This window comes from Dermacentor silvarum, chromosome 6 (assembly GCF_013339745.2).
Source record: "Dermacentor silvarum isolate Dsil-2018 chromosome 6, BIME_Dsil_1.4, whole genome shotgun sequence".
Lineage (NCBI taxonomy): Eukaryota > Metazoa > Arthropoda > Arachnida > Ixodida > Ixodidae > Dermacentor > Dermacentor silvarum.
In genome coordinates, this window is record NC_051159.1 from 183209077 (window position 1) to 183232543 (window position 23467).

At 44.0% G+C, this 23467-nt stretch overlaps 1 protein-coding gene across 2 annotated transcripts in view; it reads right to left on the bottom strand.

Annotated features, from left to right (window-relative positions):
* Positions 1-2874: 2874 nt before the first annotated feature.
* Positions 2875-23467, bottom strand: part of LOC119457097 (uncharacterized) — a 21188-nt gene continuing 595 nt past the window's right edge. The window contains exons 2-5 of one of the 2 annotated variants that reach the window (XM_049669931.1): positions 19447-19711; positions 12084-12152; positions 10820-10909; positions 2875-2992 (exon numbers count right to left, since the gene is read on the bottom strand). In XM_049669931.1, coding sequence (XP_049525888.1) covers positions 2927-2992; positions 10820-10909; positions 12084-12152; positions 19447-19711 — 490 coding nt within the window. In that variant the 3' untranslated portion in view covers positions 2875-2926. Of the gene's footprint in view, positions 2993-6840; positions 7000-10819; positions 10910-12083; positions 12153-19446; positions 19712-23467 lie in introns of those variants that run through there. The other variant, XM_049669930.1, reaches the window with a different exon arrangement.

The following is a 23467-nucleotide window of genomic DNA, read 5'->3' on the forward strand; positions in this document are numbered from 1 at the left end:
GTTTGTTTCTAACTAAACGGCACATTTTAATGCGAAGCTTTGTTATTCTCTCTTGCACTTCGAAGGTATAACCTAACCGCTCTCGACTGCGCAGATACCACGACTCGTCCAAATCTATCTATCTATCTATCTATCTATCTATCTATCTATCTATCTATCTATCTATCTATCTATCTATCTATCTATCTATCTATCTATCTATCTATCTATCTATCTATCTTCTATCTATCTATCTATCTATCTATCTATCTATCTATCTATCTATCTATCTATCTATCTATCTATCTATCTATCTATCTATCTATCTATCTATCTATCTATCTATCTATCTATCTATCTATCTATCTATCTATCTATCTTCTTATAATGGCTTATATAGTGCCCAATTCGGACCACACACCCGGCACCCTGCTGCGTTTCACCTAAAGTTGAGCGCCACATGTGTTCTTAGTTCGCTCACGTGATTTATGACGCATGCGCACAGTAGCAGGCGTCTCAAACGCGCAGAAATCGTCAGCACGGTGTATTTTGGTAGTACCAAAAGCACTTTCGTTTCGCAAATAACTGCCTATTCAGTGGCACATATCCAGTGCCGCTCTTGGTCTTGTCTGTTCGAGTACGTACTTGTTCTGAGGCAATGGATGGCCACATACCCAGTGACCCAAGCTGTAAGTGCGATTACATAGCAGCGAACCGAAAGTTGGGTTAGAATCAGGTCTTCGGCATAGGAGTGACACTTGCGCGTAACTTTTGACCGTTTTCACTCCACAACTGAATGTCGCTTGCGTGAGGACCTTTATCAGTGGGCCGATGAAGTTAGGACTTCGAGACGATCGGTGGTTTAAGATCGAATGCAACAGTTGTATTGGTTTTGGTTCCGATAGCTTCTTTTTGCAGCATTATACAGGTAGAGACCGATCGCTAACTGGGCGTTATTGAAGCGAACAACGTAGGGGCCCATGAAATTAAAAAGTTGGCGCTGTGTCCGTAGAGCTACTATACAGAGATAGTTGCGATGTTTCAACGAGACTGCCGCTTAGCCAAAGTCAGATAAGTGACAACGATTGCTGCCGTATTACACACATTAGGACACACGCCCTGTTTCGCGCAATATTCGTCGTTAAAAGCAGTGCTAGCTGCGATATTGTTGCTTCACGATATGTGCTTTAGGGAATCAGGTCCTTTGTTTCCTCCTCTTTCCGACCCAGTCTTGTTGCCTCCGCATTTGCCTAAATTCTCGAATCTCGGTGCTGTATTTTCTCGCACCCGTCGCAGCCCGCAGCTCAGCCACCGCACCCCGGGACAACGTTGCTTTTATCGCTTGCACTCAGCTTGTACTGGACCTCCACGATCGATGTAGTGTCTTTTGAGAGCAAGATGGTCCTATAGAATATAGTCACTAGGCTTTTAAGCCACTGCTCGCGGTCTTGCATTTTTTTTTCGATTCATGCGTGCTTGCGGGACTGATTTCTTTTTACGAATATCCAAAGACTCGCAAACTCCACCAGAATGGCCTCTGTTCAACATGTGGAGAACTGTGCGTGGATTACGGTCGTCTCCACAACAGCGCCACACTTTTAAATATCTTGACGTTCGTCAATGACGAAGTGCGATCGAAATTGCTAAACACATTTGCGGAAGAATTGCCAGCCTGTTGTCTCTGCCGATTCCTACTCCACGTGCCATTCCTACTCCAGCCGCGGGCTCACTCACGGGCCTCGTGTATTCTACATGGATGTGCTTGCAAGCTGCGCTGGCGGCATGTAGAATGTCGTCATCCTCTCGGCCCGATGATGCTAGGTACAAGGCATTTGAAAGCCCTGATATTTGCCTCTGTAAATGGTGTTCAGCGCGTTTGTGACTGGAGATGGGATTGCATTTGCGATTTAACATTTTTCCGTAATAATAATGTTAAAGTATGTTCTCGTAGTGGAGTTGGAACGCCCGTTTTCGCAAGTACATGAGCCGAGCTTGAATGAAGCGTGTATTTCAAGCATTTGCCATTATTTATCGGTGGCGCGATGCTGATGATAATCATTGTGAAGCTGCTGCTACAATGAGTTTCTTTAACTCTCTTCGCGCTTCAATTTCTGAACTTCTGACAATTGTCCTTATCTCCCAGTTAAATTGTTATTACGTACTGCGTGAAAAGGAGTAGCCAGTGACATCGTAATCTGACTAAATGTCTGTTTATTTTTTTAATTCTATTTCGGTAATTATAAAGAAATATTGTGCAAGAACTATTGAAGGTGACTGTCAATATGTAAGCGAATAGCCTAACGTGACGTTCACCCTAGGAACCATGCTTCACAGAATACTGGAGGCGTTCTTGCTCGGCAAACCTTCGTCGCTCACGGCACGACACGGTAGCCAAAGAAAGCTATTTACTTTAAGAATCAATGTATACCGACGCAAGGAACGCGGCTGGAAAGTCCTTATAGCAAGACCGTTAGCCGTCGGGCACTTAGTGGGTTATTTAAAACGCAAAGAATGTGGGGGAAGGGGGGATCAAGAGAGACAGACGCAGCGTTGTACTGTTCTTTGCACTGTCGCTGTGCAATAAAGGCGGGGCAGGCTTTGCTGTTGGTGGCAGCGAGCTGGGATGTCCGATGCACAAAGGAGACATCGGCTTTGAATACTGCGCAATGTAGCTCTTTGTTAGGCACTCTTTGAAGTTTAAACTTCATGCGAAACCAATTTCAAGCACCGTTGAAGAAACAAATAAATGAAAGGCAATGGTAAGTAACTGCCGATTAAGAGCAGAAAAGTGACCTAGCCGCAACTGAATGGAAGCATGCAGAAAACCATCTATCCAGACATTCCATTTTGTTTCTGTGACGTGTACGATCAGGAAATGAAACAGAAAGGTAGCGTTTGTAAGTGCGGCTTTTATTTTTCTGGATGGAACATGTAGAGCTTACCGATGTTAACCCTTGACACTTTGACTTGTTTGTATAAGGATAACAGTGTATGTTATCACTGCTGCACCCATCTGAAATACAAGAGAAATGAAAGTGAAGGGATGCGTTCATACGTTTCCAACGCATGTTTATGGATGCGGGTCATCTTGTAATAGCTTCATATAGGATGTTTAAAAATAAATTCTGGTAACTTATGTGCCAAAACCCCGGTCTCATTATGAGGTACTCCCCAGTAGGGGACTACGGTTTAAATGTAAGAACATGGTGTTCTTAATTGCACACCTAAATCTAAGCACACGAACGTTCTTGCATTTCGCCCTCAAAGAAATGCGGCGGCCGGATCGAACCCGCGACCACGAGCTTAGCCGCGCAATGCCGCAGTGTGTGGGCTACCGCAGCACTGGAATGTTGTTTTATCATTGAGGCCTTTTCAATAGGAACATGCGGGCGTGAAACATGATGACGATTTAATGGCAGCCCCTTTGAAACGGGGCGGTGACAAATAGGCACCTAGCCGGCTTGATTTAATGAGCTATGTTATAGACGCTTTTTTTTTATCTAGCATTTTTGTATACATCTCCTTAATCAGTTTCTTTCCCTTCGAAATCTACCTTGTACCGCTACCTATGACTGTAAGTGATCCGGTCGTATCAATCTCTTCCCTACTTTTTTTTTCCACCAATACTCTAAATATCTCTTGCTTATCTCGACTGCTGACCGGCTGATGCTTCCTTCCACTTCAAATCCAAGCCCTTCTGGAAGGTGTACGTTACTTAAGGCGGTGGTCCCACTCCGGCGGCACGAGCCCCCCGTTTTCAGTACTTTTGGAGTAACCGTGGCGGCTCTTCTACTTAGGATATAAAGTTGTGGTATATACCATAAAAAGCTTAATTCTTGTAGATTCCAACTATATATAATATAAAGAAATTGATTAATGTGATTTAGAAATAAATGTTCAAGAACAAGCATGAGATACATGGTTTTTGCGAACTGTGTCTCAGTTGTGACCATATTTAGAATAAACTACCGCACTTACTGCATTGCGGCTTGCTCTGTAGCTTTAGGACATATTTATCTAGTTCCTAGACGTAGTAAAATAATTTTGAATTTTTGATTTTTCGATAATTTGCTTTTGAAAATTGCCAAATATCGCATATTTAAATTATCGCATAAATTAAACCCCTCAATGCAACTCCGACCTCCATTCGGACTTCCTCGACGTGAAGCTTCTATTGTCGCCTTTGGTTAGGAGTTGCCTTCACAAAGGCATTAATCGGAGTGACCGACAGTGCAGCATGCGAGGTCTGCGGCACCGACGAAACTATTGACCACCTGCTGTGCCACTGTCCACGATATGCCCAAGAAAGACAAGAACTTGCTAACGCGCTAAAAAAACTGAACAATCGGACGCTTTCCGTGCAGGTGCTGCTGGAACACCGCCCCCATCGCTCGTCGGCCCATAAGGCGGTGAAGGCACTTTTGTGCTTCTTGAGGACGACGGGCTTGTGTCAACGTCTGTGACTATTAGTGCACTAACACACGCGTCAGCGAACTAACCGCTCATTACCCGTCTTTCCTTCCCTCCTCTCTCTCCCTGTCATCTTTGTGTTCCCTTTTCCCATTCCCCCGGTGTAGGGTAGCCAACCGGACGTTATCCTGGTTAACCTCCCTGCCTTCTGCCTTTCTCTTGCTTCCTCCTCCCTCCTCCTCCAAATATCGCAATCTTCTGTTGTAAACAGCCCGGCAACTACATGCTCAAGGAAGCTAAATTTTGGATATAGTTGAGTTCAAGGAATTTCTATTTAGGACGCGAAGTTTCATTCATGTACCTTAATTAGTTTTAAACCGCAGCTTCGTAGCTTTAGTACCTTCCCGCAAAAATGGGCGAAAATAAAACCAGAATTCTAAATATTGCTTAATTTCGGCCGCATTATTAGGAAAACTAATAAAGTTACATGAATGAAATTTTTCGTCCTAAATGGAAACTCCTTGAACTCTACTTTACCCAAAATTTAGCTTCCTTGAGCGTGTAGTTGCCGGGCTGTTTACAACAGAAAATTGCGATATTTGGCAATTTTCAAAAGCAAGTTATCCGAAAAGTAAAAATTCAAAATTATTTTGCCACGTCTAGGAACTAGATAAATATGTCCTAAAGCTACAGAGCAAGCCGCAATAGCAGTAAGTGCGGTAGTTTATTCTAAATATGGTCACAACTGAGACACAGTTCGCAAAAACCATGTATCTCATGCTTGTTCTTGAACATTTATTTCTAAATCATATCAATCAATTTCTTTATATTATATATAATTGGAATCTACAAGAATTAAGCTTTTTATGGTTTATACGACAACTTCATATCCTAAGTAGAAGGGCCGCCACGGTTGCTCCAAAAGTACTGAAAACGGGGGGCTCGTGCCGCCGGAGTGGGAGCGCCACCTTAAGGGTCTCACTGGGTGAATCCCTTCGCATTCCATTAGGATGTGCTGAGTGGTCTCTGGAAATTTGCTGCTACACATCGCATCGCGTGTTTCAACGACTGTTTCAATAGCGAAGTCAACATAAAATCGGGCCATCAATGCGTGCAATAATATTTGTTACTATGCGATTATTAGGATGCGATTACTGGTTACTACATTTCATAAATGATTTATTGAATAGCTGACTTTTGGGGCCATTCCATTCCAATTGCAGAAGTGAAGTCAGCTAGCCAGTACTCAAAGGATATTTGAGCCAGTTTTGGGATAAAGAGACATAAAATGTGCCGTGAAATGCACTACTGTTCCTGGGAGCAGTTTTGCGAGCCGCACTTTTCCATGGTGCGGAAACATAATGCAACAATATGGCCAGATATGGGCCAGTTGGTCGATGTTCATCGCGATTGATTTTTCTTTTTTGAAAGCGCAACCGTCGACACACGCAAAGAGAGGTAAGAAAAAAACAACAAAAAACGACAGGAATGCGCTTCACTCACAACTGCAATTTTCACTGAACCACACCGACATATAAAGAACGGTTACAGATTTTCGCGTGCGCCGGGAGAACACAAGTACACACACATCTTGCTGCTCAATCTATTGAGGAGCGAAACAATTCAGCTAATCTAGGCACCTCGCTGGAAAAACCACTGGGGTTGACTTTTAATATATGCACATATACAGTATATTACATTAATAAACGTCTTTCTCCCTTACACGAAACCTTTTATCACCAGTTACACAGGCAAACGGCGCACGAACGTGTCATCGCGCCAACAGCAAAAATATCAGTTTCCACCAAAAACGAGCAGAGGGAACTCGGTCGAGCTGCCAGCATGGCGATTCAGCCAGCGGGGGAATGGTGTTTAGCGCGTACGGATGTGCCCAAGATTCGTCCTTCTGGCTTCAGACGGCTTTGTGAGTTTGCACACTGATAATTTGCAACAAGATATTGCGCAATAGACGCCACAATACGTGGCGGTTCTTATTGCCTTCTGCTTTGGGTGAAATACGTACAGGTAGATTGCTACCCGCCGTGGTTGCTCAATGGTTATGGTGTTGCGCTGCTAAGCACGAGGTCGCGGGATCGAATCCCGGCCACGGCGGCCGCCTTTCGATGGGGGCCAAATGCGAAAAACACCGGTGCACTTAGATTCAGGTGCACGTTAAAGAACCCCAGGTGGTCCGAATTAGTCCGGCGTCTCCCACTACGACGTGCCTCATAATCAGATCGTGGTTTCGGCTCGTAAAACCCCATAATTTCAAAATGTATCGATTCCGTCGAAATTAGCGCATATATAACGGCAGATAAAGCGTAGTAAACTGAAGCCACAAGAACGTCTGAAGCCACAAGCACGAAGATCAGACAAATCCATGTCATCATTGCCATTGATCGATTATCGATTACCTATTGATTGGCTATCACAAGGTATTGGCCACGTATTTGGGCTAGGCTAAGCACTACCAAGTCGCACCATCCTCGAGCTTAAACACCTTCGCTAGTTCACAGGGGTATGTGCCATTCCGCTTGGACCCTTTCTGCACTACCGCCAGGGTCGGCCCACATTTCTGTTCGCTCTACACGGTCGGCTTGAACAGCTCCGCTGTTAAAAAAAGACAAGCCTCAGACACAGTGTGGCATAATGGGCAAAATGCAAATTTTACAGCTTATCAAAGCAAGAAAAAAATTAAGAGGAATAAACAAGTAAAATGAAAACGAACAAAGCACGCATACCATTCACGAGAAAGTAGTAAATATTGCAAGATAGTAGCCACATTGCGAAATGGCATAGTTAGTTTTTAAATGCGAAGCATTTCTTGGCAAACATTTGATACTTTGAAAGTATCTATCTATCTATCTATCTATCTATCTATCTATCTATCTATCTATCTATCTATCTATCTATCTATCTATCTATCTATCTATCTATCTATCTATCTATCTATCTATCTATCTATCTATCTATCTATCTATCTATCTATCTATCTATCTATCTATCTATCTATCTATCTATCTATCTATCTATCTATCTATCTATCTATCTATCTATCTATCTATCTATCTATCTATCTATCTATCTATCTATCTATCTATCCGCCTACGTCTTTGTGCTCTCATGGTCATTTCGTCAACTTGGTATGTACCGAAATTTCACACATAAAAAACAATTGCGCTTGATCAATTCCTTTCTCAATAAAACCATTAATCCGCCTATTGCCAACATTCATCATGAAGGATCTGTCATATCTAACCCATTAGATATCGCTAATGCATTTAGTGATTACTTCTCCTCTCCCATACCTGTTCCATCCAGTACGCATGACGAACTTGATCATTGTGGTCACTCATTTTTTCTTTTTCCTGCTACCCCAGAGGAAGTAAGAAGAACAATTACTGGTATAAAATCCTCTAGAGCAGGTATCGATAACATTTCTGCTAACCATGTGAAAATGATTGCTGATGATATAGCGGATGTGCTCACATACATAGTCAATCTAATTTTTGAAACCGGTGTATTTCCCCGTGAGTGAAAAATGAGTAAGGTTGTTCCGGTATTTAAAAAAGGTGACAGATGCTTGATTTCTAATTATAGGCCGATATCCATTCTCGCCTTCTTTAGCAAAGTAATTGAAAAACTCATACATGTTCGCCTGTCTAGCTACCTAACGAAATTTAACCTATTTCATTCGAAACAATTTGGGTTTAGACAAGAATACTCGACTAACCTTAGCCCTCATTTACTTCACGGAAAAGTGTAAACTAGAAATTGACAATGGTAACTTCGTTGGTTCTGTTTTTTTAGATTTTACGAAAGCCTTTGATACACTTAATCATGGCATTCTGTTTTCTAAACTTGCATCTTATGGCATTAGTGGCAACTCTCTCAATCTTTTCCGCAGTTTCTTGTGTGATCGTGATCAATTAATATCCATCTCTGGCATCTATTCCACTAAAAAAATAATTAACATCGGCGTTCCGCAAGGCTCAATTCTGGGTCCGCTTTTTTTTTCTATTATACATTAATGATCTTCCACAGTGTCTAACCACACTATCAGAATGCATCTTATATGCTGACGACACGACTATCTTATGTTCCAGTAATTCTCTAAGCAGCCTTACAACAACCCTTAATGCAGAACTTATTAACGTTAGTGCATGGTGTGCTAAAAACAAGCTCTTGATAAATCCCTCCAAAAGAAAGTTTTTAATTTTCAATTCTAGGTCAATAAATAACGCGCAAGTCATGCCTCTCTTTATAAACAAACACCCAATTCATCTATCCGGTAATTGTTCCTTCCTTGGTATCAAGCTTGATTCCCGCTTAAAATTTAATTTGCATATTAATGAGCTGCAGCGGAAAACTTCTTATGGTATTAGGGTATTACTAAAAGCTAGATGTTACTTTGACTTGACTACTTTCATCACCTTATATTTGCATTCGTTCACAGTCATCTAAACTATTGTATTGCTTCCTGGGGTCAAACATATCATTGCCACCTTTCTTCCCTCCAACACGTACAAAATCATTCGCCATTCGCATTCTCACCTGGAGCAACCGACGTTCACATGTTACTGATCTGTACCGGGAACTGCACATACTGAATATTTACAATCTAATCAAATTTAATGTCTGCACATTTGCTTATCAAGTAGTTAAAGACCATAGTCTTCTGAAATTTGTTCTTATTCAACACCTTACTAATTCAAATATTACGCGCTTTTCCACCAATAACAATTTTATGCTCCCCAAGGTACGAACTAACTATGGTTCTCAAAGAGTAGCATTTGTTTTAATCAAACTTTGGAATTCTTTGCCTTATAACATTAAGTGTGCCTTTTCTATATCATCATTCAAACATCAGCTTCGCAATTTCATGTTTAACCTATAGCACCGTTTATTGAATAGGTATTTTGAACTCAAGTTCCAACCTGTCGTTTCGAATACTGTTTGCTTCGTTTTCTACTTAGCTTATGCCTTATCCCTATCGTTTTTCAATTGTACTACTGTTTCGCCTCAATATTTGCATTTGTATTTGTATTTTTGTATTTTTATATTTCGCTGTTTTTCTGCTGTTAAGTAGTATTTGTGTTTTTTTTTACCACTATAAAAGTCCCCCTACAGTGTCCCTACTATGGGACCTTTTTCTGTACTAAATATCTATACTTTTGTATCTGCACTAAGTATTCAATAAACTTCAAACTTCATGACATGCGTGTCGTGTAGGTCATGACAATGACTCAGCGAAAAATATTACCACTCAAAAACCACTGAAATGGGTTCGGACTTGTGTTCCAAGTGAAGGGAACACTAAAGGATGCTGATAGGAGTCATAGTCATGAGCATGACTCAGAAAAAATTACAATGACTCAGCGAAAAAAGAATAATACTCAAAAACCACTGAAATGGGTTCTGACGTGGGTAGTAAATGAAGAAAACACTAAAGGATGATGGTAGAAGTCATAGTCATGACCATTACTGAGCAAAAATGACAATGACTCAGCAAAAAAAGATTAACACTCAAAAACCACTGAAATGGGTTCGGACGTGGGTACTAAGTGAAGGAAACATTAAACGATGATGGTAGAAGTCATAATCATGGGCATGACTCAGCAAAAATGAGTGACTCAGCGAAAAAGATTAACACTCAAAAACGAATGGAATGGGTTCGGATGTGGTACTAAGTGAAGGAAAAGGCTAAAGGTTGATGGTCGAAGTCATAGTCATGAGCATAACTAAAGCTTTCGCCTTAAGGTATCTTAGGTGTAGCTAAAGGGACTCCTGAGGACTCATGACATGAATGCCATGACATGCGTGTCATGTACGTCATGAAAGAGCCGCCTACGTCTTATTGCTGTCATGGTCGTTTCGTTAACTTTGTAAACTCCCCGCACACTGCTTCGCATAACATCGATTCCCACAGGGCGTGGGATCTGCCAGATTTTTCGTGTGGAAGATCATCAGCAAAGTTAATTGGTAATAGTTGGTGAATAATAATTGTGTTGGCGATTATAGCGCAAGTTCAGATGTCCGCGCAACAGTGGATCGAGCTTGATCGCATAAAATTGCAATTTCGTCCTGAATCTCCTATTTTTAATAACCAGAGACAGTCATCCTAAGTACACGAGGTATCTGGTGGCAAAGATAAATATGCTTATCGCACGTCACAAGTGCAGCAGAAGGCTTAGGAAGAAGTGAGCATGGAATATGAATGTACGCCAATGGGGTTCTTGTCGCGCTCAGCACATTGGCATAAGCTTGCTCCGAGAGTTTTGGAGAGGCGTTTTGATATAATTTGCTGTAAGTTTGCATATTGTATTAGAGACGGCACAGCGGTCAACTAAAACGTAGGAATGTTTGTGTTAGCGAGCTTTGGTTACTACCGTCATGTGCATAAAACATTATGCCAAGCGCGCGTACCTACCGAAATCATCTGCGCCATGTTTACACGGAAGAAACCATGGGCTCTCAGAAACATGGCGGACGGGTCCAGGATTTCGTGAAAAGACCGTACCTGATACAAAAGACATACAGAAGAACCATGTGATGAACAAGCCACCACACTAGACAAATTTTGTTACAACGCGCTCATTAAAAAACGCGCACTTGAAAACTGTTTAATTCGCACTTCCGTCATTGGCCGCACGCCATACTCGGTGCCGGTCGTCCATATATGCACAGAATATAAATGAATCGTCTTTGAGTGTTGTGGGCGAACGGGTCATGTAAAAAATCATACACCCTATAAAGGTGATAGTGACGCGTTTAGTGTATTAGAAAATATGGTGTTAGTCAGCGCCGAAACACTCAGAGACACCCATGCATCGAAATTATCAAACTGGCCTCGGCTGCATTTTTTTTATCGACTCCACCGATTGCACTTGTGCAAAAGACGTTACTTCCAGTGCTTGCGGGTAGATGCCGAGAGCACCTGGTTACAAAATTCTAGCTAAAGAACCTCCGTGGAGGGCCATTGAAGCGCAGTGATCACTTCTGTCGAGAGTCCACCTTCTCGTGTTGAGTTTAGTTGTCGAGGGGAGGAACGTATTACTAGCATACAAATGTTTGGCTGATTCTAGGCGTTTCACTGAGTATGAGAGATATATTAAAAGGAATCATGCCCACTGAAGTAAAACCTTGCTTCGCAAGTACCATATTTGAAAACAAACCTATAGAAACACATAGCATAAGCCACAACACATCAAGGTAGCATGGCAGGGTGTCGGCGATTTTAGTGCTTGTGTTCACTTCAACTTGTTCTACTTAAGGAGAACATACGCACAATCTAACCTGTTGCAGAGGTAGCGTTCATTGTGAAACTGCTCTCTATGATTGATGTAACCCCGAGCGAATCCGATTCGTTGCATTAATAAAGTAGTTCAATGGTGACCAGTAAAAACATTTTTGGTCAGACTCCCGTCTACCCAAATAATTTCACCAAAATGTCACAAACATATGATCATCAGCCTTTGCCTTCTTTCTTTTTTCTTTCAACATATGTTTAGTGGCTGACCAATTAAAGCGGTTCTGGTAATGTCAGAGTGAAAAGGTTTTCGGTTTTGCTTTGTCACGTGCTGATAGTCTTGTCAAATAGATGCAGAAGTAACAATGGCGGCTGAGCCAATGTGAAAGGATTGGTGCCTTATGAAGCCCAAATGCTCACTGCAATGTCCATCGATACCACTTACGTCTTTTGCGAATTCATCCGGTTGGCCCTGAAAGGGTAGAGACCGCAGTGTCCACTTCATCTCGGCCACCTAAAGAAAAAAAAATATAACAAAGGCGCCCAGTCCAAAATTCCAACAAGCTACTAGTCTGTTGGTTATGCGCAAATCTGGCATATCGGCTTGTAGGTTTATATGCTTGTCGGCTTGTTGGCATATCGGCCTCTTGAAGCTCATGGCCTAAGCCTATTAGGCGTGCACATACACAGCCCTGTGTTATTTGGCAGAAAATAAGTCTCTCTGAATACCTGAAATTTTAACAGCGAAGCTCTTCAAGCCAGCCGTAATTTGTGGTGGTGGTGCGTATCAAGGAACTACCAAGAAACAAAATAAACTTTCTTGCCGAGGCGGGATTCGAACCCGCAAACCCCGGTCCAAAAGCGAGCGTCGTAACCACTAGGGTATACAGCCACGCTTGCAGAACATGCAGTTGTTGTTGTTGTTGCGTATCACGTATGAACATGCAGTTATGCGAACCATATGATTGCGTTCGAGCGTCGTCGTCGTCGTCCACAGCTGGCGCGTTCGTACGCTCGTGCTCTGCGAGGTGAAGAGGTTTTGCGCGCTATGAGAGCGAGAGAAAGAGAGACGCATTCACGGAGCGGGTCTCCTGGAACGCGGTGTCGGCATTGGAACGTGGTGTCGGTGTTGCAAGCTGCGCTATGCAACGCGCAGTGACGGCCGTAAGTCCGAGACGCGCGAAAAAAAATTGTCATCATTATGAGTAATAAGAAGAAAAGTTCGCGCGCACTTTCGGAAAATGCTGGGCTACTATCGCCCAGCTTCGCTGTTTCAGGCGTTGCGCGGCCGAGTGCAAGGTTAAGAGTTTTTTTACTTACAGCAAGCAAAACAAACAGTACACTAAGTTTGCGGCACAACGGTCATCACTTCCGTCGCACGTGGCCCAAATTCTGCGCAAGGTGCTTTCGCACATACTTTTTTTTTTCTGGTCTTCTTCAGGCACATGTATCTACCGAAGAGAGCTGCAAGGAAAAAGCAATCAGCAAATTCAAAAACATGTACAAAAATTTGGAGGACGCTTAAGCTTCGCCTTTAAGAGTGGAACGCGATAGCATTCAAAGATCCCTGAATGCTTGTCAGACTTCCCAGAAACTGTAGCTTTCTTTTTTCTCCACCTATACACCGAAGGTTTGTGTAAATGCATAACGAGAGCTGAAACACGTGTTTGTAAATTTACTCAATGTGAGTGCAAAGTGAATTTATGTGGCATGCTGGCAAAGACTGCAATGCACCTGTGAACGCAACCAGCGTTACAGGGGTTAAAAGAGGAAATCTCACTTTCTGCACCATGTGTTTGTGCTTCAATGCATAAAACGACGTTTTGGTAATAAAGTAACTGGAACGCCAATTCATTTCTCCGCAAAGTTCGGGAATAAATATCTCGAAACTGGTGTCATCCTGAGAATTCGTTCCAAGTGTATCCGCCTTGCGAACGCCACAGCTAGAATTTGTAAATTGCAATATGGACCATAAGGTAATTAGTTTTTAAAAATTCACTAGTGAATTTTTGTTCATTATTCAATCATGCATTTCAATTTTTTTGTGCAAGTAATGTCCGCCTCTTTGAGTAGACCAGCTCATGAACTAGAACTGTGCTATCTGCCATATGCAACCTTTAAAAATTTTTAAGGTGTGAATTTTTGAAGGAATATTGCCCACCGGCTAATCGGTGGGCAATATTATGTGATTCAAAGGCGGCCCTACAATGTCTTTTGTCCGCTCTTTGTCGCGGGTCCTGCGAACAGCTCGTCTCGGACACCATACGATCGCAAAAGGACACGACGTCGTGTTTCAGTGGCTGCCGGGTCGTTGCGGTATTTCCGGCAACGACATCGCCGACGAAGCTGCTAGGAAAGCACACGAAGGAGCAAATCTTGTTTCTGTGCCTTAATCGAGGACTGACGCAGCCCAACACCTAAGCAAGCTAGCGCACAGTATGACATTGGAGAAGTGGCATACAACTGGATTCACCCAGCATCGGTTGCATTCTCTCGACCCATCTATGCAGCTGCGCTGGTTCCAGGATTTGCGCGAAATGAGGAAACAATGCTGTGCCGCTTACGCTTGGGTGTTTGGAATGTTTGATTACGTGTTTGATTGGAATGGCTGATAGCGCCGAGTGTAATGCCTGCGGTGTCGATGAGACTATAGAACACCTACTATGCTACTGCCCATCTTTTCAAAACGAAAGACGTGACCTCTGCAACGTTCTCAATAGGCTAGATAGAAGACCGTTCACTTTGAGCAAGATCTTGGGACCATGGCTTCGAATATCACAGCTGCAAAAGGCCACAAAAGCGCTGCTGCGATTTTTGAAAACTACAGTACTGAGTGACCGTCTATGGGGGGATCCGGACGGATTGATCAGTCATAGAGCATAGATCTGTTGCTACGTCGGCGATATCAACAGCGGACTTTCTATTCTTCTCTTAATCTCTCTCTCCCCTTTTCCCTTCCCCCAGTGTAGGGTAGCCAACCGGGCTCAGTCCTGGTTAACCTCCCTGCCTTTCATTAAATCATTTTCTCTCTCTCTCTCTCTCTTGAAGGTGTTCGCAGAAACACTCTGTATATTATTATATTTTCTTCGTGTTGTGTCGTTCTTTGGCGCTGTCAACGTTTTTCATTTTCTAGTGTTTCACCAATAAAGCAATCTGATAAAAAGATTTATTCAGCAGTATGTTCTGTACTTCGAAAGCCTGCCGTATCTCTCAATAGTACGGACGCTTGAGGCGCATTCACGCCGTCGGCGCCGCCGCCGTTGTCGTGCTGTCTCGCTGACGGCACATGCGTGGCTCGCGCGCGGGAAGGATCCCCAGAAACATGGAGTTCGCTTGTCATGCAGAAACGACCAGATGACGTAGACGCACCGTCAACGCTCCATCGCCGTGGTGGCAGAGCAAGGTCAGCGTTGACCTGATGAGCTGCTGTCTGGGCCACGGTGTAATATATGTACTCTTTAAGTGGGTACACTTCTCGGCTTGCTTGCGGGACGCGATCGACCAGATAAAGTAGCAACGTCGCGCGCCGATCGGCCCAGTGACGGCAGCGGATACCTATCGGCGGTGCGATGCAACTTCAAGACAGAAAAGGTTTTCATTAGTTTTATTCTCCCGTTGGTATAGCAACTGGTGCTTCGCGGGAAATGCGAAATGATTCAGTGACGCGCGAAAGTAGGTCACCGTGGTGAGGGGAGAGCGTGTGGGAGAGGGCATGGCCTTGACGAAGCAGATTCGGCGACGCGACGCTGCTTGCAGACGCTGTTCTCTGGTTGCTTGCGGCATCCGAGCGTTCCTTGCCCTCGCAAGCTCTCGCCTGCGTTTTAACGCAAGTTGCGTCTTCCCGCCAATAGGTATCCACTGCCGTCACCGGGCCGACGGACGCGCGCCGTTGCTACATTATCTGGTCGATCGCGTCTCGCCAGTGTCCTCACCTAAAGAGTATATACACCGTGGTTTGGGCTGAGCAGTTAAGCGTCAAGCTAATGTCACCTATTATTATTTCAACGGGAGCGGACTGTCCGTTGGTCTCAACTCGGGCCGCTATCGAGGTGTGACTCCTTCAACGCCGTTGGTGGCGCTCATCTCGCCAGCGTCGTGAGGCGCCATGGTAGCTGCCACTGTTCCTTCTGCCCCGGAAGGATTACTTGCGTTCGCGTCAACATGTCGCAGCCCCGCATAGTCAGAACACCGTAGCAGAAGCACAACGCTAAACCTTGCTATCGCTGTCAATGCTTCGGGTGAAACTAATCGATTTATTACCGCTGTCTACAAATTAACTTACCAATTGCGTATAAGCCTCAAGCAGTGAGGCTAGCATACCAAATCAGCAAGCAAGCAAGCAGTTAGGTTGGCCACGCCTTTACGATCTACCAAGAATGGACTGTGTTGCTGCTTCCGAGCTCAGGAGCCGAGCAAAACGCGGCCCTGTGATGCGCGTTCCTAGGCCGATACGGAACTTTTTCAAGCGATTCGCACCGGTAGCAATCTGTTCGAGCTTTTGAAAGCACTACATCTGCTATCGATCGCATCTTGTGGGCGGCTCTTCTGTTGCTTTGGCTGGCGCTGGACTAGCCACAACGCCATGTGGCAAGTCGCTTTGGCGGAAATGATGTTTGTGAAGCTGTTCTGCGACAGCTCTGTGCTTGGTGTCTTGCCGACTAGTTGCGCAAAGTGGTGTCTCGGATACCTTCCCGCTTTGAAATGGCCCAACCTTCCAGCGATTGCTACAGTTTCCGACACTTCCAAGTCTCGCACTATATCGCTGCTTTTTACGCAGGTGAGCTATTTACTCAGTCCAAGTAGTACTACCACCAGCTGCGTACCGTTACTCATAAGTTATGTGTCTGATGATTTTCTATAATGACTGTCTGTGTGCGCCCCGTGCCGTCGTTGCCTCCCCCGGATGGCAAGTTCATTGAGTGTACTTGAGTGTACATTCTGTGCTGACCTTTAATTCTATCACCTCGAAGAAACGGGTTGAGTAGTGTTTTAAGGCCTGGTCGGCAGATTTGTCCCAGCTTATGACCGGTATTAACGAACGGCTAGCTGTTCTTTACTCGGTCACTTAACAAGTTGAGCTTATTTCAATGGTACAAGCAAAGCTGGATCTGTTGCTTGCTTTGAAACTCGAAATAGAAAAGTTCAGCAAGAAGGTCGAACACATGCAATACTTTGAGTTCCTCTCCGGTAAATATGACTCGGTTAGCGCAGGCCTGACGCAAAAATTATGACCTCATCTTCTGAAACGGCAAAATTGCAATATAAAATTTCAGACCAACAGTCAATCATGCAACAGCACGAACACAAATTGAACGAGTTCAAATAATATAGTCCGACGTCAAATCTTGAAATACGTGGTTTGCCTCTCAACCTATGATGAAGACCTCGTTGGCATCATAAACGATCCAGTTAAAAAGCTTAATATTGGCTCGAGGGACATTTGTTGGTTGCCCGTGGAAAAGGACTAATCAGCAATTATCATGATTAAGTTCACTAATATTGTTGTTCGTCACGCATGGCTTCCAACGTTAGGGAATTTGCGTTCTCTGTCTCAGAAGGTCGAGGGCTTCTTGCTGTATTCTTCTCTGAGGACCTCACTAATCTAAAAGTAACCGAGGTTGTTTTGGGCTGCCAGGGCTGCGGCTGGGGCTCACCAGTACAAGTATGTCTGGGTCAAGCGAGGGAAGATTTTCCTTCGTAAGGAAGAAGGCCACACTGCTATTCATGGGCTTAGGCCGGGGCAGCGCACAATTTAGCCAACTTTGTCGCGTGGAAAAATGTCTTCATACAACGGGAGATAAGATTAGAGGAAAACAGCTCTACCAGACGGGACGAGTATGCGCAGACAGAAACGGTGCTGGGCGATAAGAGTTTCTTTGTAGTTCTTCATGTCATATGCGCAAACACTGGGATGATCGATTTTCTGCTAGCGTTCGTACCATAAGTGGCGTCTTAGCTCTGGCGTCACTCATAAACAAACACAACTGTTCTGTTTGGATGGCTACCACGCGTACTTTTATAACAAAAAGGATGAAAGTGCTGAAGGTGTCGCCGTGTTCGTAAATAATTGGTCGTGGCCGCCTCATGATTTCGCTTTCACTCATGCTTAATCACGTGTACTTCGTAATTGCAGTTGCTTTGATTGCTGCTTATAGGTCTCCCAAAATTGTGAATAATTTTGTTCATAAACTGCCACTGACGACTTTTCACTTGGGTGCATATGTATAGTTGGTAATAATAATATTGATTTGATGAAAACGCAAGAGAACATGACTGTTGAATATGTGAGCACACTTGCGGACACCGAACTTGAACCCGGATGATTGATAAATTTTCCAACACGAGTCGAATATTAGGTGATACGGTCATTTTATCTTGTTAAAGCCGTATGCGAATAACCTTGCCCTCTGATAAACGCATTATAGTGTACTTTGTTGAATCATGTGTGTCCATTTTTTATCGATTGTCTTTTTCTTCAGCCTACTGACGTTACATGCAAAAGCGCCCCTTTCTGCACTGAAATCTCTGGCATGCCCCAACTTGACGGGTTACTAAGAATATATGACAAGACTAATTTTTTTTTCAAGCAGTGCATAGTACTGAGGTGTATCAATATTTTATGAATTTTTAATCTACGCACGCATGAGTGTTTCGGAAGAACAGTGGTAGTAAAACAAAGCCAAGCTGCCCGTGGATAGCAACAACGTTTCATTTGAAATCGCTTCAAGGCAGAGCGCGCAGGCTCGTTAGAAGCTTTCCCCAACTAACGATAAAGCGCGTAATGCTTTAAATATTGCGCGCAACAGAGCTACCTCTATTCCGTGCCGAAGAGGAGCTCTTGAATCCTTCAAAACCTTGGAGTTTGGTCAGTGAATTCAGAGGTCATAAGCATGGCAGTGCGCTTCATACAAACATTTCGACTCAGTATCTCTTGCATTAGCCGGTAAATGCAACGCCTACTGTGTACCTATCCCTCAATGTAATCTGGCAAATCATTCAGCTTACCGGTCAGGCCAATCCGTCGTTGAGTCTGCCTCTCTGCCAGAATGCACTCAGTATAATTTTTGTTACTTAGCTTTAAGGCTTGTAAGTCATCTGGTTACAGTAAATGTAAACTTATGTGCTTTAAAGAAAAATTGAGAATCAAAGCGCCGTACTACTTGCCTTCATTGATAATGTCACTGCCACACAAGTTGTTCCGTACAACCTAAAAATACCGTTATACAAAGGAGCCAGAAATAGGATAATAATTGGGCTATTTCCATATTTTCATGTATTGTCTTAATGATATAGAAAACATGTTTACGTGGTTATGCTTGCGTTCCTAGGAAGTCCTAGCCTAATTCAGTAATCAGCGCAGTTTTGAGGAGTCGTGGCACCCAGTTAGCTTTGGAGAATGACTCAGGTTATTTAAATGGTACCATTGAGAGCAATGAATTTGCTTGCGCTCTTTTTGTTGACGCCTCAATGACATTTGATTCCGTTAATCATAATAATTTCTGGAACAAGTTATAAAAGTCGGCGAAAGCTTCAACGATAATTTCTTAAGATGACTGGCGCTGATTTCCGGCAGCTATTTCGCCTCAGTCGACATTTTTCAAACTTCTTAATCCTCGGACTTCAGGTAAACATGCGTGAAGGTACGCCACGCGTATTCAGAAACAGGCAAGAGCGCAGTTTTCATTGTTTCTCATTTCTGATTTCTTCCTCTACTAGACTGCCGCAAAGGATGTAATGACCGCGCTATCGAGAGTTTCTTCAAAGGGGAGTTCTGACTTGATTTGGGTTAGGTTCAACTGGTACCTCACCTCGTTTGCGAGCGATTCTGAGGCAAATGCGACATCTAACGCGTCAGCGAAGTTCAGGCTGGAATACAGGATGCCGGACATGATTAGGCCAGTCGGCGTCGAGGAGTCGGTCAGAGAGTAGAGCACGGCACAAACGACACCCATGTTGGCGCCGAAGGACAACAGCAGCAGGGTTCCCAAGAGCCCTTGAGCAGCTCCAACCATACGTAACACGGCTTCCACGTTAGCCCGGCAATGGGTCAGCACAGTGCGAAGGTCATCGCTCCTGCAAGTCGGGAAAGAATGCGTGGAACAGAAGGATAAGCAGATCCGTGAAGCAGATCGACGCTGGCGTCTCCAGCGCTACTTAGCTCAATACGCTCTAGTGTTAGTTGTGCGGCAGTTAAACTGTGTTCTACCGTATATACACATCTAGCAGCTGCATCGTTATGTACGAATAAAGAGACAGTCCGGAAGTGTAAGCTGCGTCCTTAATTTTAGGAGGTAAGCAGCGTAAGCTTCCGGGGGGACAAATCAACATATAGCTTTGTTCTAGTTTTCACATTTCCACGCGTTGAATGCCTGCTGCTGGTTCATGTTTCAGCGCGATACTGTCCATACAATAATTTTATTTTGCGAATAAAACATGTGAACTCTCCAGGTGGAACATTAAGTATTATAGTACCACCGACTATTTGCCGGAATAAAAAATAAAGCGCGTCTACTGCACGAGGCAATACCGTATATGCTGCGTAGCCTCGCGCCGTGCATTTCAACCACAGCGCTCTTTCAGGTAACGGGAAGACATCGAAGCTTCAAACTGGTAGAGGGCGTCTAGCTAGTTTTACTATTATTCACAGTTGGCGTCTAAGCGACCTCAGCGTAATATTAAAGCCAAACTTTCTTTGCGAACCTTCCTGGTGTTTGCTGACCGCGGCTGCTGCTGCTGTCCTGCCGAATAGCACAAGAGAGAGAGAAACGTTTAACGACATCGGAAGACCTATACAACAACAGGCCTGGCATACAGGACAACACTCATATAACGAATCGGCTTATATGTAACCCTATTTGTACCATACCCTTACAGATGTGCCAGCAGCCAGTTCTGTTCTCCACGAAACGGCTCAGTGAAACAACAAACAGTAACTAAAGAGAGAAAGAGAGAGAAAAAAAAACGAGCACATTGCGGAAGACTGACATGCAGAAAGAAAGACACGCATGGCGCCGTGCGTGCGTGCGTGCGTGCGTGCGTGCGTGCGTGTGTCTTTCTGCGTCCCGGTCTTCCGGGCTGTGCCCGTTTTGCCATGAATTACCAACAGGAACAACCTAATTATCCTCACTGCGATAAATGTAAGCCACCAAGCACATAATTCCTTTATTAAGGCACTACTTTATTTGTTTTCTTTCCCCCAGGTCTGGCGCGTCTGCTCACAGTAGTCTTCTCGCTGAGTTAAGTGGGCCAATCCCGGAAACAGTGCAATCCACGGTCGTGTGCGTCGCGTATCGGAGGTCTCCGCGCATTGCCGTCTTGTCGGAAGGCACGCAATTGTTACTCTGCAAAATGCTTCGTTATAATTAACCGCTTTACGAAAGCTTGGCTCCGCATAGGTTTCAACATGTGCGTTGGCTATGTACAATCTTTCATTACTTGCATGAACAAGAATGATAACGTTCACACATTTGCTTGAACACCTTTCGGTGTGCACATCACAAGAGACAAGGAGGTGTTTGAGAGCTTCCTTAAGGTGTTCCAAGGCATAAATTGAACGCAAAGAGAGACGAACAAAGCGCATAAGGTGACGGGACAGGCGTTTGTTTTGTCGTAATCGTTGTCTTGTCCTCGTGTTTGCATCATGCTCGTCTTGTGCGTTTATTTCTTGCTTTTTTACGTGGCGACAGACGTGCGAAAGAAACGACAGATGTGCGACCTTGCATAATCGCAAACTAAATTAAAAAAAGAAAAATCCGTCAAAAGCTATGTCTATTGCTATCTGCCATAGCATTCAAGCTCCTCGCCCCCTGAAGCCGCCCGTCCACCGCTGTTGCTATACGCCCATAGAGATTCCTGATAAAATCCCTAGGTGTAACTCTGGCACTATTTTGAGAATGACGGTTATATCACATCGATTTGTCTTATCTTCGTGCTTGTGGCTTCAGACGTTCCTGTGGCTTTACTTACTACGCTACATCTACTTTTATTGGCTTAAATTTAAAGCAATCTACATATTTCTCCAAACGCAGAAGGCAATAAGACTCTGCGAACATGCATAATCAATGCGAATTCTTGCATTTATAACGCAATATTTTGTTGAACATGATCAATTGGCAAATGATCAGAGCCGGCCGTTTAAGCTACAAGAACGAAGTTTGTGCAAATCCATATGCTAACCTTGCTGGCTGAACTGCTGGTTGAGCTTTAATCCATAACTCAAACAATTAACTCACAAACTTCCGCGCAGGTCAAATGGAACGTTTGCCACATCTTCCACAAATTTCAGCCTGCAGCGACTTCTACGTTTCCGTGAAGTCATTATGGACGCTTGGCGGTCATGGACACCGTTTTCACGCGACGCTTTTTCATGGAATAGCTTCACTGAGAAATAATTGCATGTATTACCAACAAATTTTGATTCCTTTCCCGCAAATACAAAGGGAAGTTAAACATAACTCGAATCAAGCTTGACCTTTCGCTTCATGCACTAAGTAGCAGTCGTCGTGACGTGGCATTGCTGTCTTTGCTCCATAAATATTTTCATCAAATGAAGTCATGGTCTTTGCAGATGGAACGTGAAAGTTGCATATGACGACGGCTGATTAATGGTTTATGTACCTACGATACCTACGATACAGTATGCCTGTTATTTCCTATATACGCATAACTTGTCTTCAGTCATTCGAAAACCGTCAGGCCCAAGCTCTACGAACATGCCTAGGCCTGCCACGGTGTGCATCGTACAATAGAGGAAGCACGGGCCTATCCAATTGAATTTTTCACGTCCTGTGAGCCACTTCGAGTTCAACTCCGACTCGACACACACACCAACCCTTGTCTTCAATTCAAAAAAACCGCCCAAGCTGCACCTACTCAAGATGTCTCACTACTCACAGGCATATCGTACAATCAGACTTGGCACCTATAGCGTCATCTCTAAAGTGCCACCGTGGACACTGCATAGGCCAAACGTGCGCCTTCACATACCTGGGATTTCGAAGAAGTCGCGTATCCCTTACAGTGCATTAAACAACTCACCTTGGCCCATTTGGCTTGGCGATACGACGGCTCTGTGCACATATGCAAAGACGGATCGGTTGCTTCATGAGCCTCGACCGCGGCCTTTGTGGTCCCTCAGCTGGGCACATCCCGCCAATACAAACTGGACCACAAATCGTCCTCAACAGCTGCAGAGCTTGTCGCAATACGGGAAGCTGTCCGTTTTGTCTCCTACCTGACACCACGCACATGGGCTATTCTTTCTTACGCAAGATCAGCTCTGCAAGCCATCGATTCTCTCTCGACGAGAGGCCAGTATTACAAGCTAGCGTTAGACATCCTACAAATATTGGATCTTGCTCAGAGCAACGGTCACTCAGTTACCTTCCAATGGGTACCTGGTCACTGTGGCTTGTCCGGCAATGAACTGACCGCACTGCTATGCTAACGGACAGAGATAAATTTAGGCAACTCCTGAACCTGCACTTTCTCCCCTAAAATATGTAATTCTGTATGCCATGTTCTGCATTTCTATGTAACGTAAGGCTTTTTCCCCCTCTTTCAATGCTTTAAACTACACTTTTTCTTACACAATTTTTCTTTATGTGCGCGAGAAATGTGCGTGATAAGATGTATCCGATGTTTTGTACGGCTCGTCCTTTGTGATCCTGTTTTGTAACGATGATTTCTACTCATCTTTGCGGTTCTCGTGTCTAGATATTCACGTGTACAACTTTCTTGTCGTGATATCCTCCTTACTCTATGCTCCACATGGGACCTGTAAGGTACAGTGGAATCTCGTTGATGCGATTCTGCATAATACGTTCTTTT